The following is a 12,881-nucleotide window of genomic DNA, read 5'->3' as shown; positions in this document are numbered from 1 at the left end:
GTATTTTTCAATGGAGAATATAAGGATTGTTCCGGCCAATCACATTAGGTGCAGACAATGGAATTAGCGAATCATAACGCGACAAAAGATGCACCCCGTGCTATGGGAATAAAGGGCGTGAAAATGGGGCGGACAATAAGTGCAATCCTTGTCAATGATTCGCTGTGGCTGTGGTGCAATCATTATATATGTGTTGCGATGCAAAACCCAATTGAACGCGAAATTTTCCTGACCAAATACATAAATACCGCTTAGTTTGCTAACAAATCAACTGAAGCAATAATTATCTCCTTCAAAGATAGACAAGTGTTAATGAAACGACTAACGAACTATTGAGCAGACCAGCGAGATAAAAATTTGAATAAATCGGAATTTCAACATAAAGTTAATGAACTATTCAGTTGGATTTAAAGGGCAACTCAGAACTCCTATTGATGGACTGATTATAAAACCCCGAAAACTTCAAAAGCGAGAACAGTGCTGTCACACTTCATGTTAACTTGACCTTGACCATGCACAATCCGATTTTGTACTCGATTCACAACTGAGTTTTGATCAGTGAATCGAAACTTTTGATTGGCTGCCTTTTAGAAAAGGGTGTGGTTTGTGCATTGTCAGGGCCAAAACAGCGAACAAAAACATAAAATAAAGACAAGCAGAGTTTCACAACCGTCTCTATCATGTATTAACTATGCTCAGAGGATGACAAGTTGAAACATGCTAGGCTGCCCAAAGGATGAAAATGGCTGAGAAACCTTGAAATATGAAAGTCGACTTTACTGTAACTTTCACCACAACTGTGGTGGGGGTCACACAGCAGAGCGAGGCTCCAAATTTAGTGCGCCCTTTTTACCCTCCCAACCATGATATACCACAGAAGATAGACCACAACACCGGGAATTACATGCCCTACTCTTTGCGACAAGTGGGCGGGTTCTTTTAGGTCCCACAGGATTATGAACATTGAAGGGTTGTGAGATGGGATCTCCGGCTTATCGTCCTTATCCGAGAAGACTAGACAAAGGCAGCACTTTCTCCTCAGTTATTTAAAGACCCTGAGTGTTGGTTCGGCCGGAGTTGAACTCACGATCTCCCGCGTGACAGCCCGGTGCTCAACCAACTGAGTCACCGGTGCGCGGTCCAAAGAACAATGGCAAAGAATCGTGCTAACAAAGAAAACATTATCTTTCTTTTGGCTGGGTAGAGTTTCAAAAACCGGAAGAATATTAACGGCCTAAAATATTCGCCGAAAACGGAACATTTCCCGCCCTAACAGGAGGGCTGGTGCAATAATAAACATCTTTGTGGGGGGAGGGGAGGGTTGTCTATCCAAGATGGTTCGAAGATGGGCGTCAAGTCTGGCGGTCACACATCAAGAGGGCAACTTCGCCAAAATAACTCGTGTGTTCCTTGTAATATTCCTTTGCCGGAGTTGTGTAAACGTTTAGGATACGGAGCAATTGCATTCACCTCTATTGCATGCTATTTGAACACCCTTGAGTACGCTTTGGTTCACGACGATGTTTTCGCGATCAAAGACAACTTGGACATTCGTCCAGAAACTCCACTGCAAAATTTACTCTCCAACGACTTCTGGGGCAAACCAATGTGGAGCAATACAAGTCATAAGTCGTACAGACCGCTCTGCACGCTTACATTTCGGATGAATTACGCCATACACGGACTCAACCCTCTTGGTTATCATGCGGTGAACGTTGTTTTGCATTGTTTGGTCTGCTTGTTGTACACTTATATGTGCGATGTGGTGGCTTTTAAGTCCTTCCCACTTGCCGTCCTAGCCGGTCTTTTGTTTTCTACACACCCTGTTCACACGGAAGCTGTAAGTTTGTTCACTGGTGTCAAAGAAGTTTTGTTTGGTATTATCCACTATCAAAAATACCATAATACTCTTTCTTTGTCCCTCCAAAATTTGAGACCATTGTAAGTCCCAAGAGAAAATAAAAACAATGCTTATGCAAAATTTTGGAGGGACAAGCTAATAGTATTATCATGGTATTTTGACAGTGGCTAATTCATCGCATGGATCTGTTCTAACCCCACTCCTGCTCCTCCTTGATGTTAGGTTGGATCTGGTCAACCCGAATTTTTCAACCTATCCGGTCATTGTACTAAAACATCAACACTAACTTAAGATTTGGTGGTTTCCTAGTAAAACTCTTAATGAAATCCTCCGTGTATAAAAAAAAAAAAAAACAATGGTGAAGTGCAAAGGGATTAGCAGCAGCTGTACCAGTTGTTATTTACATGCTAACTGGATCGAAACTGGGCCTCATTGGCGGCTGAAACTACGGTTTTTTTGTCCCAGTGGGACCTGGCTCAAATATGAATAACAAAAAGTGTGATTATAAACAAATGTCTTTTTTATGTTTTAAGTTGTATAGAGTTTGAGGGGTGGAGTTATCTTAGCTACTTTCTTCTGCAGTCCTCTTCAACAGACTACAGAGAATGAAGATTAAAACGCTTACCCCTACCACTCCTCCAATTATTCAAGGCGTCTGGATATTCTTTCATGCGGATTATACTACCTGCTTTCAACCTCCCCTTATAGGAGGCTCTGGCAGGGTAAATTCCAACAAGTGACATGGCCTATAAAGTACCGACAGAACGTAAAGTGAAACCGCAACAAACAACATCATTTGTTTTAATTTCCTTTATTTCCGACAGCAACGTGAAACATTGACAAAGCACCAACATGAGACCTTTTAACATTCAGACAAGCATCAGACAACAGGACTCCTCCCCACAATTTTTGTTATGCCACAGTAGTAAAAGATGGCTCCAAACCATCTTGAGCTTTTAAAGGAATTTTTACCCTGGAGCTCATAAATGCAATGTAATTATTTTCCACTCAGTTTCATTGCTGTGTACATTCTTTTAACATAGTTAATTATTTATCAGGTGACTGGCGTTGTAGGACGTGCAGATGTATTGGGATGTTTGCTCATTTTACTCTCATTCTTGGCTTTCGTAAGGTATTTGTGATTAATTTTTGCCTTTCCTTGATATACTATGTAGGTGAACTATTGTTATTAACGCATTTTCTCATGGTGACCAAGACTAGAGATAAAATGCCTAAAATTATAGCCATCATAGCTTTCCTGGTTCTGAACCAGGAAAATGTTATGAAACATGGACTTCCCACACTTCTGACTTGACACTTATCCTTATATCATTTAGGTCAACAGAAAGTGAGGTCTGTTACTCTCTAATGTACATAGCTGTCTGTGTTGTCTTTGGTTCCATGGCAATGCTCGTGAAGGAGCATGGCATTACTGTATTTGGCATCTGCGTCATCTATGATTGTTTAGTCGTCAACAAGGAATTATTTTGGAGGTGAGGATTGCCCTGAGTTGGCACTTATGTTGGGTTTTCATTTTTAATGTGTGTGTGTAGTGGGTTGGAGAGAAAAATGAAGGGCAGGCACAGATATTTCCAGAAATGCCCCTAATTAGGTGCACGCAGATTTCAATAATCGTCCATCCCCTTGCTCTTTTCCCCAACTTCAAAATCACTTGTTCCTCTGAATACAGGCAATTATTGTCACAAAGTGTCTCCCAAATTCTGCTCCTCAAGTATTAGGATAAACAGCTGCATTTACCCTAAGCTAAAAAATAACGTAAACTTTTACCATTACTTCATGGTTGGAAATATGTAGCAAAGACTTAGGACGCTTTTCATTTGACAGAACTGACCGGCCAGACCGGGCAAAAGGAAGGATACCTCTGCAACGTTTTCAAATTAACTCACTTTGAGGATGATATATACTCCTCCAGAAGAATACGAGGGAATGTCATGCAAGTGTTCCTTCAAATGGTTGCATTTTCTTTGCAAAATGATGGGTCTGGCTGGCCAGTTTTGACAAAAGGAAAGCACCCTTAGACTTTAAAGGGACACTTTGTGTTAGATGTCAAAATAGTATTGGGTGTGTGTCTGATCAGGTGCATTTCTGTGGGGAAGGAGCCACTCCCTTCTTTCCACTCCACCCTTTCCACTCCCCTCTTTCTCTCATCTCTCAGCCTCCTCCTCCTACCACACCCCCCCCCCCCTCCCCCCCATTCTCATTCCACTTTAAACTTCATAGTCAGAGTACATGTATTGACACTTCCCTAGGCACTGCAAAGGAGAAGAAATAGAAATATCAATTATTGTTCATTATCTTGTTTGCCACAGGCTTTTAAGAACTAGAGAAATTCTGTCCTTTGAAAGTGGAACAGTTAAGCTGCTTTTGATGAGGATCCTCATACTTTCTGCAACAGTAAGTTTCGATTTCATGGAAGTTTCAATCAAATGTGTTGCTGTTTGTAATGCTCAAAGGAGATTGTATTTATTTATTGAGTTATATTTTATGATGGTTTTGGTTAGTGTGCTGGTAGGTGGATGCTTTGGTTATAAATTTGCTCTGACTGCGGGCTCTATCTATCTCAGGTGGTCCTGGATTCAACTTTACTGTGCATTCTCAGTTTAACTTAGTCTTTGATGTAATTCTGTTACCTTTAAGTTAATAGTTCTTTTGAGTTGAACACGGGGAGACTCCTGGTGTTGTGGTCTGTCCTCCTTTCACATACATTCATGGGTTTGTTCGGTTGTTAACGGTCCACATTCAATCAGCTCAAATTGGACCTGACATCTCCAGCAAACAACCTATGACTTGTGGTGTCCCACCAGGTTCTGTCTTAGACCTCTGCTGTTTCTCTTATAATTTTGTCAACGATATCCACAGGTCATCTGATAAACTAGCGTTCTACTTGTTTGCTGACGACACAAGTTTATTATATGCTCACTGTCTGATAAAAATTTTCAAACCCTGGAGCTTGTTTTTAACTTTGAACTACGTTAAGTCTATAAATGGCTAACAGCTAACAAGTTAGCGCCGAATGTTAAGAAGTCAAACTTCATTATTTTCATCCTCATCAAATAAAAAAATGGACTATCAGGTTAACCTTTACATACTTGATAATGACTCAAAAACTCTTTTGCCTTAGTCGTAAGTCAAACATTTTGGTGTATTAATGATGCGTGGATTATTATAAATCCTAAACCATTCTAAACCAGATTACATGGCCTTTACAAGCTTAAATTTTCATGCAAACATAGTAATTTTTTAAATTGCCTCACACAGGTTTTATCACTTATGACCTTCAGGATATGGATGCTTGGAGGCCATCTTCCACATTTCACAAAGCAGGACAATCCAGCATCATTCTCAGACTCTCTTGGCACTCGCATCATGACCTATTGGTATTTGATTGTATGTAATGCTTGGCTCTTGCTCTCGCCAAGTGTCTTGAGCTACGATTGGCAGATGGGCAGCATACCACTAGTGGAAACGGTGCTGGATTCTCGTAATTTAGCAACATTTGTTTTCGTTGTAGTAGCAGCACTTTTGGCCCACTTGGGTTTGCTATCAAAAAATATTAATGTGAGTTGTGCAGTAAAGATAATTATTTGCAATATTGCTTGACGTATGAAATAAAATAATCATGCTACTATTATATTGAAGTGCAAGTTATAGATGAAGGAGACAACTGATCCTTTCAGTTATCTGGACAATCCAGTGTAAGCTATGGTCTCTTATAGACACCTGAAAAATTCAGGCGGCTTCAACATGATTCAAACCCATGATGTATGCGCCGTGCCGGTGCAATGCTCTAGCTACCAACTGAGCAGAGTCAAGCCACTTTATAGTTGGGAGCAGGTCAATTTGTTGGGCTCCTGTGTTCCTGTGGAGGACTTGATGAATGAAATAATGTATAATTATTTGAAGTGCAGATCTTAGACTCCTTTGAAAATTGCTTGTCCAATGGTAATCATCAGAGTGGTTAGCTGTGATTATACAGGCCTTCTGATATTACGATTGATTTATAATTACTGTTCCCTTATGTTCAAAATGTCTTTAGGGCATTAAAAACGTGTTTTTTTCATCCTGAAACCTTGAAAAACAAGCTTAAAATTGCTCAGAGAAAAATAGCATAATTTGCAATATTTATTGCATAATTGGCCTTTCTAATCGCATAATCTGCCCTGCAAATTTCGCACAATTTGCAATTTTTTTTTCATCGCACCCTATCAGAAGGCCTGGATTATAGTTTCAATGCTACACTGAAATGATAATTTTTGGCTTTTAACCTGAAATATGACTTTACCAGTCTCATTCAAATTGGTTAAATTATAAAAAATTATTGTATCTCCCTCATCTATTTAGGGTTGGTATGACTGTAGTATCAAGAAGTTAAATGAAGTTAAAATTATTATTATTATCATTGCTGTTATTATTATTATTATTATTATTATTTTACCTTTGGTAATTAGTAATAGTATTAATAATGTTGTGGTGGTCATCATCAATGATTGTCAATCATTAATATGCAACTTTATCAGACAAACTGTTCAACTTTCTCTTTTGCCATATTGTTTGTATTTCAGCCCAACGAACAGGACGTTGTTGTCCTTTCACTGGCTTTCTTGGTTATTCCTTTCCTACCAGCATCCAATTTGTTCTTTAGAGTAGGATTTGTTGTTGCAGAAAGAATTTTGTATGTGCCAAGGTTTGTGAAGCTTAACATGTAGAACTGTGAATTCTTGCATGCAACTAGTTGAGCAAAATAATGTTGGATATTATACGGGTTAATAGTCAACTCTGCACTACCCTCCACATTGGCTATTTACCATCTCATGTCCAACGTGTGCTCATGGAATAATAAAATTAATTTTGTGAATAATTGTACTGCAGGCTCAGTGAGCTGGCAAGTCGAGGTGAATTCCTCACATTTTGCTACCTGAATGTGCAAGATAGTCCCATCTTGCCCATTTAGGACTGCCTTTATTGACTATTAAGCTTTTTGAGTAAAGATGGCTAGATGTTTGCCTCATTTTTTTTCCCACTTTATGTAAAAAAAAAAACCAGAACTTGATCAGAAACACATCTTTTTTCAATTAACTGCTAACATTGTTCTTTCTTTTTAAAGCATGGGTTTTTGTGTGCTGGTTGTTTGCGGCCTCAACAAATTGGTAAGCGTTGGAAGGCAAAATACTTCAGATCTTCGCATGGTCAATCAAAGTGAGAGAAAGGTGGATTTGATTAGCTCAGACACTGGGGTGATCTCCAAGCTTAGGAAAATTTGGTTGTTCGCAGTCTTTGTTTTAATTGGACTATTTTGCTGGAAAGTTGTTCTTCATAACCGAGTGTGGAGCAGCCGGGAGACCCTGTTCAGGTATAACAATAAAAGCTTGAAACTCATCTTACTCATAGATGATCAAATGACTTGATGGCAGTGCACACATTTACAAATTACCAACGCTTCAGGTTGCTATGCCCTACCAAGTCCCTGCTGTCAAAATTAATGTAATCTCAAAATTTGGGGTTTCAAATGCTATGGTCATGAAATTTGCCATGCAATATCAATATTATATTATTCCACTATTCAGTTATACCCAGAAACAGTCTCTTTACCTTGATAATTACCATAATGATTATGATAGCACCATGTAATGATGCACGGCTTTAGTTTAAATATCTTGGTTGTAAGTCAGAAAATATTTTGGTTTATCCATAATATCAAGTGCAGTCTACCTTTTGTCTGAAAATCTGCCCAGGAGAAAGCCCAAGTGTAACGGTTTCCAGTCCCCCCACATCTAGATTGTACACTCAACTGTTTGGTTAGCCTTGCATTCGGTACCAAATTCAGCGAAGAAGGAGACTCCCTGCAGTCTAAATATTAAGCCCAAGAACAAATAGAGCTTTTTGAATGATTTTTTTCATAGATCTGGAGTTGAAACCCTGCCTCACAATGCTAAAGCTCATTATAACTTTGCCAACTTTCTGAAGGATGCTGGCCGGGACAAGGAAGCTATACACCATTATGAAGCAGCACTTCGGTGAGTTCGCAACAATTCCATTGAATGCCTTTTTTTCAGTTATTTGAGGTCAAAGGTAAATTTGCTTACTGTAGGGTAAATAGAATGAAAGCAAGCCAAATGCATTTACGTTAATGGAAACAGATACCTGTATGTTCTGGTTTTCACCAATGAAAACTTGTTGATAGTGGAAAAACAAAGTTGTGCTCTTAAAATGGGAAAAGTTGTTTATAGTTGAAAAACAAAGTAAACATGCTCTTCAAATAAGTAGAATCCTTCTGTTTACTAGTTCAGATGCTCTGACCACTTTGTAGGAGCTGCAGTCTTGGACAGAACTCGTTGGGAAAATGTGACTCACCAATACAAAATGGTCATACCTTAATTTCTCTGTGTGATAAAAGATGAACTTTTCCATACTTTCCCCCCAGGCAGTCTCTTGTCGGGAAGGATACCCGAACTCGAGTGACTGGCAGAAATCGAGCCTACAATTTAGCCTTAGCACATCAATTTTATTTCTTAGGTTGGCTCCAGATCATGTCAGTGCTCATAATAATTTAGGTACTCTTTTGGACAGCAATGAGGTATTGCCATTTTTTAAATTCTGTTGTGAAGCTAAATTAATATTATTAAAGGTTTATACAAATGACTATTAAGTTTGTAAATTCACATCTGCCTTGTTTAAAAGGACGTCTCAGTGCCGGGTTTTTCTATTGAAAATTGTTTTTTTTTCCATATGAGAAATTTGTAGCTGCAGTACGTTTAACCATTTGCAGAAGACAAAGCAAAGGCAGAACTTTTCCCTTAGTCAACGTGGCAATCAATTATGTTTCAGGCTGTACTTCTTGTACAACTTTCACAGTTTCAAGTTTCAAGCTCATAATTTCCAACAACATATACTGTTTGCTTGTTTGTTTATTTAAAGGAAGCTTTGGAGCATTTTTATCAAGCCATTAGGCATGATCCTTACCATGCAAACTCGTATTTCAATCTTGGGACACGTATGGCGTAAGTCAATTTTCCTACTGTATCTCAGTAGGTCTTTATCAAAAAGTAGGGGTAAATAGTTGCTTACGGTTCCGCCACCCCCTCCCCGTATAGCACTTTCCCCCCCGCCCCGGAATAAGGCACCTACAGTACAATGTCCTTTAATTGCTTAATGAAGCGGTCTCACAAAACACTGTATGCGTTGAAACGTTCAGATGAACGATTGTGGAAAAAGAAGTTTATTATTACTCCTGTGTATTAGTTAGTGACCTATATATATTTTTACATAAGGTCTTTTTTCACAGGATGTTACAGGATGTTTTTCGGATCGAATTTTTTGCAAAGTCAGACCGTTAGCTTACATGATTAATTATTTCACTGAAGATGGGGAATTGCTGGCAGAATCTTATATTTAAAAAAAAGTCTTAAAACAGTTTGGTCGAAACACTCCGTTTCATAGTTGTCATGCAGGGCCGTAGCCAGTTTGAGGCAAACCGAGGCACTTGCCTCAGTCATTTTTTCGTGATTTTTTTATTAAATAAAGCGTGATTTCAGTGTTGTCTTCAAAATGTACTCATCATAAACACCTAAAATACCTACGAAGAGAATTTAACCATGGACATTGCCTCAGTCATATCTTTTTTTTTTTCGCTTACGGCCCTGGTTGTGTGCTGTTGATGAGCTCCTGTAACCTTTAAAGAGGGAATCGTCACCAAAAGGGGTACTGAATTGAAGAGGATATTTGTTTCTTTCCAGTAACTAATTCCCATGTTTTTTTCAATTTTGATCATGACCCCATTTACGTATCTACCCCTTTCACGACCTGTTTTCCCGCGAACGGATTGATGAAATTTAGAACAGTATAGTAGCTAATGTTTGGTGTGTTCATCCTCTTTCTTAGTGAAATATTTCTCCATCAGGTCTTTGAAACGTTTACCTGAGGCTGAAAAGATGCTTAAAGAGGCGCTGAGGTGAATGCAACTGCAACGGTTTTCCAATATAATTCATAAATAATATTTGTAAAAAGCTTTAAAATACAAAGCAATGTATGGCGTTCTTTCTCAAATTGAAGCTTAATTATCTCAAAAATGCATGGTTACCCCCAAGTTTCTTTTTGGATACCAAGACTACTTACTAAGATTTACTTTATCCGGATAGTTTTAAACCGCGCAAAAATATCCCTGTATTAGTGAGCATCACCGATAGGAAACTCGAGTATCTCGAGATGCGCAGAACGTATGCGCAATAACCAATTTTATAACCAAATATGAACAAAAGTAAGATCGATGCTCGCGGGAAAATGCGCGACCTACGTTACATCCAAATAAGGAGATTTTAAAACTAAACAAACCGCAGCTCTGAACCAAAGTAAACGGTACAAGGTCATTAGTTTCGGCTGAACCGTCGCATTTCGCATGTGCCGAATACAACTCGAGAATTATCTGCATGTGAAATGCGACGTTTGAATCAATTAAATTCGACATTATTGAATTAAATTCGGCTTCTGCCGCATCTTTGACTGAGCGAGTCGAATATTCGACTGAAGTTCGACAGTGGTTTCAAACGTCGCATTTGACATGCGCCGAATAAAATGCATAATTATTATGATAACGTATGACAAGCAGTTCTCATTGGCATACACTGAATCAACATTTATGAAACACGATCCGTCCAGTCGCGAATGAAAGTCGTGAACTTTTTAAAAACGTATTTAAAAGTCCTTTTTTTTTAAATGGGCCTAAACTATCAGCAAAAAACAGAAACTAGCAATGTAGTTTTCCCAGTGCAGAAAATACCCGGCTGGGACTTCTCAAGACCTCTGGTCAACTGATCATATTAAATAAATTCACGCTGAGGAAAATTATCTCCAATGTCTGATTTATAATTTATACTTAAAACAATATTAACTCAACATTAATTTTAATAATTGTGAATCAATTATTGCTGTGTTATTAATTATTATCAACAAAGTAATTACCGGGGGTATTAATAAATTATACCTTTCATTATTTAGTATTAATTATCTGGCCCTCTAGCTGTGTTTGTTTGCCTGCTAATGATGGAGAAATTCACACTGAGCAAACTTAATATTTACAGGATAAATCCGACATACTTTGATGCAGTGATGAATCTTGCTGGTGTTCTGAACGATCAAGGAAGAGCAGAGGAAGCTGAAGTTTTCTATAAAAAGGCCCTGAGTTTAGAGCCACAGAATGCTGATGCGCACAACAACTACGCAGTTTTCATGGGAAAGATAGGTGAGGATCAAGAGGGACAAACAGGTGCATGGCATTTTCACTCTTACAATGACAAGCACTTTATTAAAGTTAGTGTCCTCCCGTCCCTGTTTGCGCAACCTGTCCGGACTAGCTTTGCTATTTCAAGTTTCATACCGATTAGATTGATTGATTCACTGGCTCTAGAATACAATAACTTTCATTTGAAAATTGAAAATCCAAATCGAGCTTGAAAAAGGGAACATATTAAGCCCGGTTTACAGTACAGAAAATTTTCGGCACGGCTCCTGTGAAATTGGCACGGGTGCCTAAAAAGAACTCGGCAAACTTTGTTTACACTACACCATTTTTACCGTATCAAAAATACCGTGCCCGGGTAACTTCTCTTGTTGACATGCGCAGTTCAATTATAACCAAGAACGTCCGCGTGATTTTGGTGGAGAATGAGCAGCCATCTTGAAATACACGCAAAAAACCGCTAGCCTGTATGAATTAAGGCTCAAATTTGGCCCTTTAAAGTGTTTACACTACTTGTTCTATCCGAACCGTGGCTATTTTTTCAGCACCCGTACCATGTTCACCCGTGCTCTGACTACCTCGCCGAAGGTCGCAGCACGGGTAAGAATTTTGGTTCGGCACGGATGAAATTTGGTACTGACACTTTGTTTACGCTGCAAATTTTATCCCAGCCGAACCTTTTTTTCTGGGACCCGTGCCAATTTCACCCGAGCCGTGCCCAAAAATTTCTGTAGTGTAAACCGGGCTTTAGAAATGGCTATTCTTGGATTTCACATGACGTCACGGCCGCCATATTGGTGCCCCAAACAATGAAATGGCGGCCATGTTGGTGTCCCGATCCAATCCTCCGGGAATTGAAAGCTATTATTATGAAAAAAAAGGAAAGGAAAGGAACTTTATTTAAATAAAGTGTCTAATCTTCTAGCGCCGTAGAGCACTAATCGGGGACACTGTAAATTGAAATTAACAAGTTAACGCAAATCAAATCAAATGTTGGTTTTTGACCAACGTCTTCTTTTGTTTTCGTTGAAAAACATGGCTGTTGATCACGTGAGTGAAACCCAAGAATAGCAAGCAAAGAGGAGAACGCTTGTCCACTGAATTGGCAAACGCATGCTTCGCGAGGAGCCTGCTCGTGGGGTGATTAAGACAGAAGTAAGTCTTAGGTTGGAAAGGAAGGACAGGAAAGGAACTTTACTTCAGTGTGTAGTCGTTCTAGCGCTGGAGCACTAATTGGGGGCAATGTAAAGTGAAATTAACAATCAACGTAGATCAAGTCACCTCTCGGTAATAACTAATAATAATAATTTATTCATTTCTATCGCGCCAGCTACCTTAAAATATAATCGCCGGCGCGTCACAGTCAATTGAAATAATTACTATACAATACATAATTACAAATATTAAAAAGCTTATAATTAAAAATTTACAATTTGTGGTAGAAAATATACTAGTTAAAAGTATGTATATAATATTGGTAAATTAAACAAATGTATATCAATCTATGTAGTACTACGCAATATTAAAAGTAAATCCGTGCAGAGAAGAGAACCGACAAACTCAACCCACATGTGGCACCGCGTTTGGAATCGAACCCGGGCCACGTTGGTGGCTGGCGAGTGCTCACCACTGCGCCATCCCCGCACCCCCCAGGAGTAACAGAACGACACAAGAACGACTTTCATTCTGAGCATTCGCCGTCAAAAATACCGACGCCCAAACGTAATGCGCATGCTCATTCTATATGTAGTCCATTCTGAGGGTCCG

At 39.0% G+C, this 12,881-nt stretch overlaps 1 protein-coding gene across 2 annotated transcripts in view; it reads left to right on the top strand.

The window, feature by feature from the left end:
- Positions 1-1,322: 1,322 nt before the first annotated feature.
- The window catches only part of LOC138006547 (protein O-mannosyl-transferase TMTC1-like), a 56,118-nt gene continuing 44,559 nt past the window's right edge, over positions 1,323-12,881 (top strand). Inside the window, exons 1-12 of one of the 2 annotated variants that reach the window (XM_068852939.1) lie at positions 1,323-1,840; positions 2,920-2,993; positions 3,199-3,354; positions 4,192-4,276; positions 5,141-5,440; positions 6,445-6,566; positions 6,987-7,232; positions 7,783-7,896; positions 8,396-8,456; positions 8,798-8,880; positions 9,780-9,830; positions 10,957-11,117. In XM_068852939.1, the coding sequence (XP_068709040.1) occupies positions 1,346-1,840; positions 2,920-2,993; positions 3,199-3,354; positions 4,192-4,276; positions 5,141-5,440; positions 6,445-6,566; positions 6,987-7,232; positions 7,783-7,896; positions 8,396-8,456; positions 8,798-8,880; positions 9,780-9,830; positions 10,957-11,117 (1,948 nt within the window). In that variant the 5' untranslated portion in view covers positions 1,323-1,345. The remainder of the gene's footprint in view (positions 1,841-2,919; positions 2,994-3,198; positions 3,355-4,191; positions 4,277-5,140; positions 5,441-6,444; positions 6,567-6,986; positions 7,233-7,782; positions 7,897-8,395; positions 8,457-8,797; positions 8,881-9,779; positions 9,831-10,956; positions 11,118-12,881) is intronic. The other variant, XM_068852940.1, reaches the window with a different exon arrangement.

The sequence above is a fragment of the Montipora foliosa genome, chromosome 6 (genome assembly GCF_036669935.1).
Source record: "Montipora foliosa isolate CH-2021 chromosome 6, ASM3666993v2, whole genome shotgun sequence".
Classification (NCBI taxonomy): domain Eukaryota; kingdom Metazoa; phylum Cnidaria; class Anthozoa; order Scleractinia; family Acroporidae; genus Montipora; species Montipora foliosa.
Note: the sequence above shows the minus strand (reverse complement) of the source record. Positions and strands in the feature narration are given on the sequence as shown.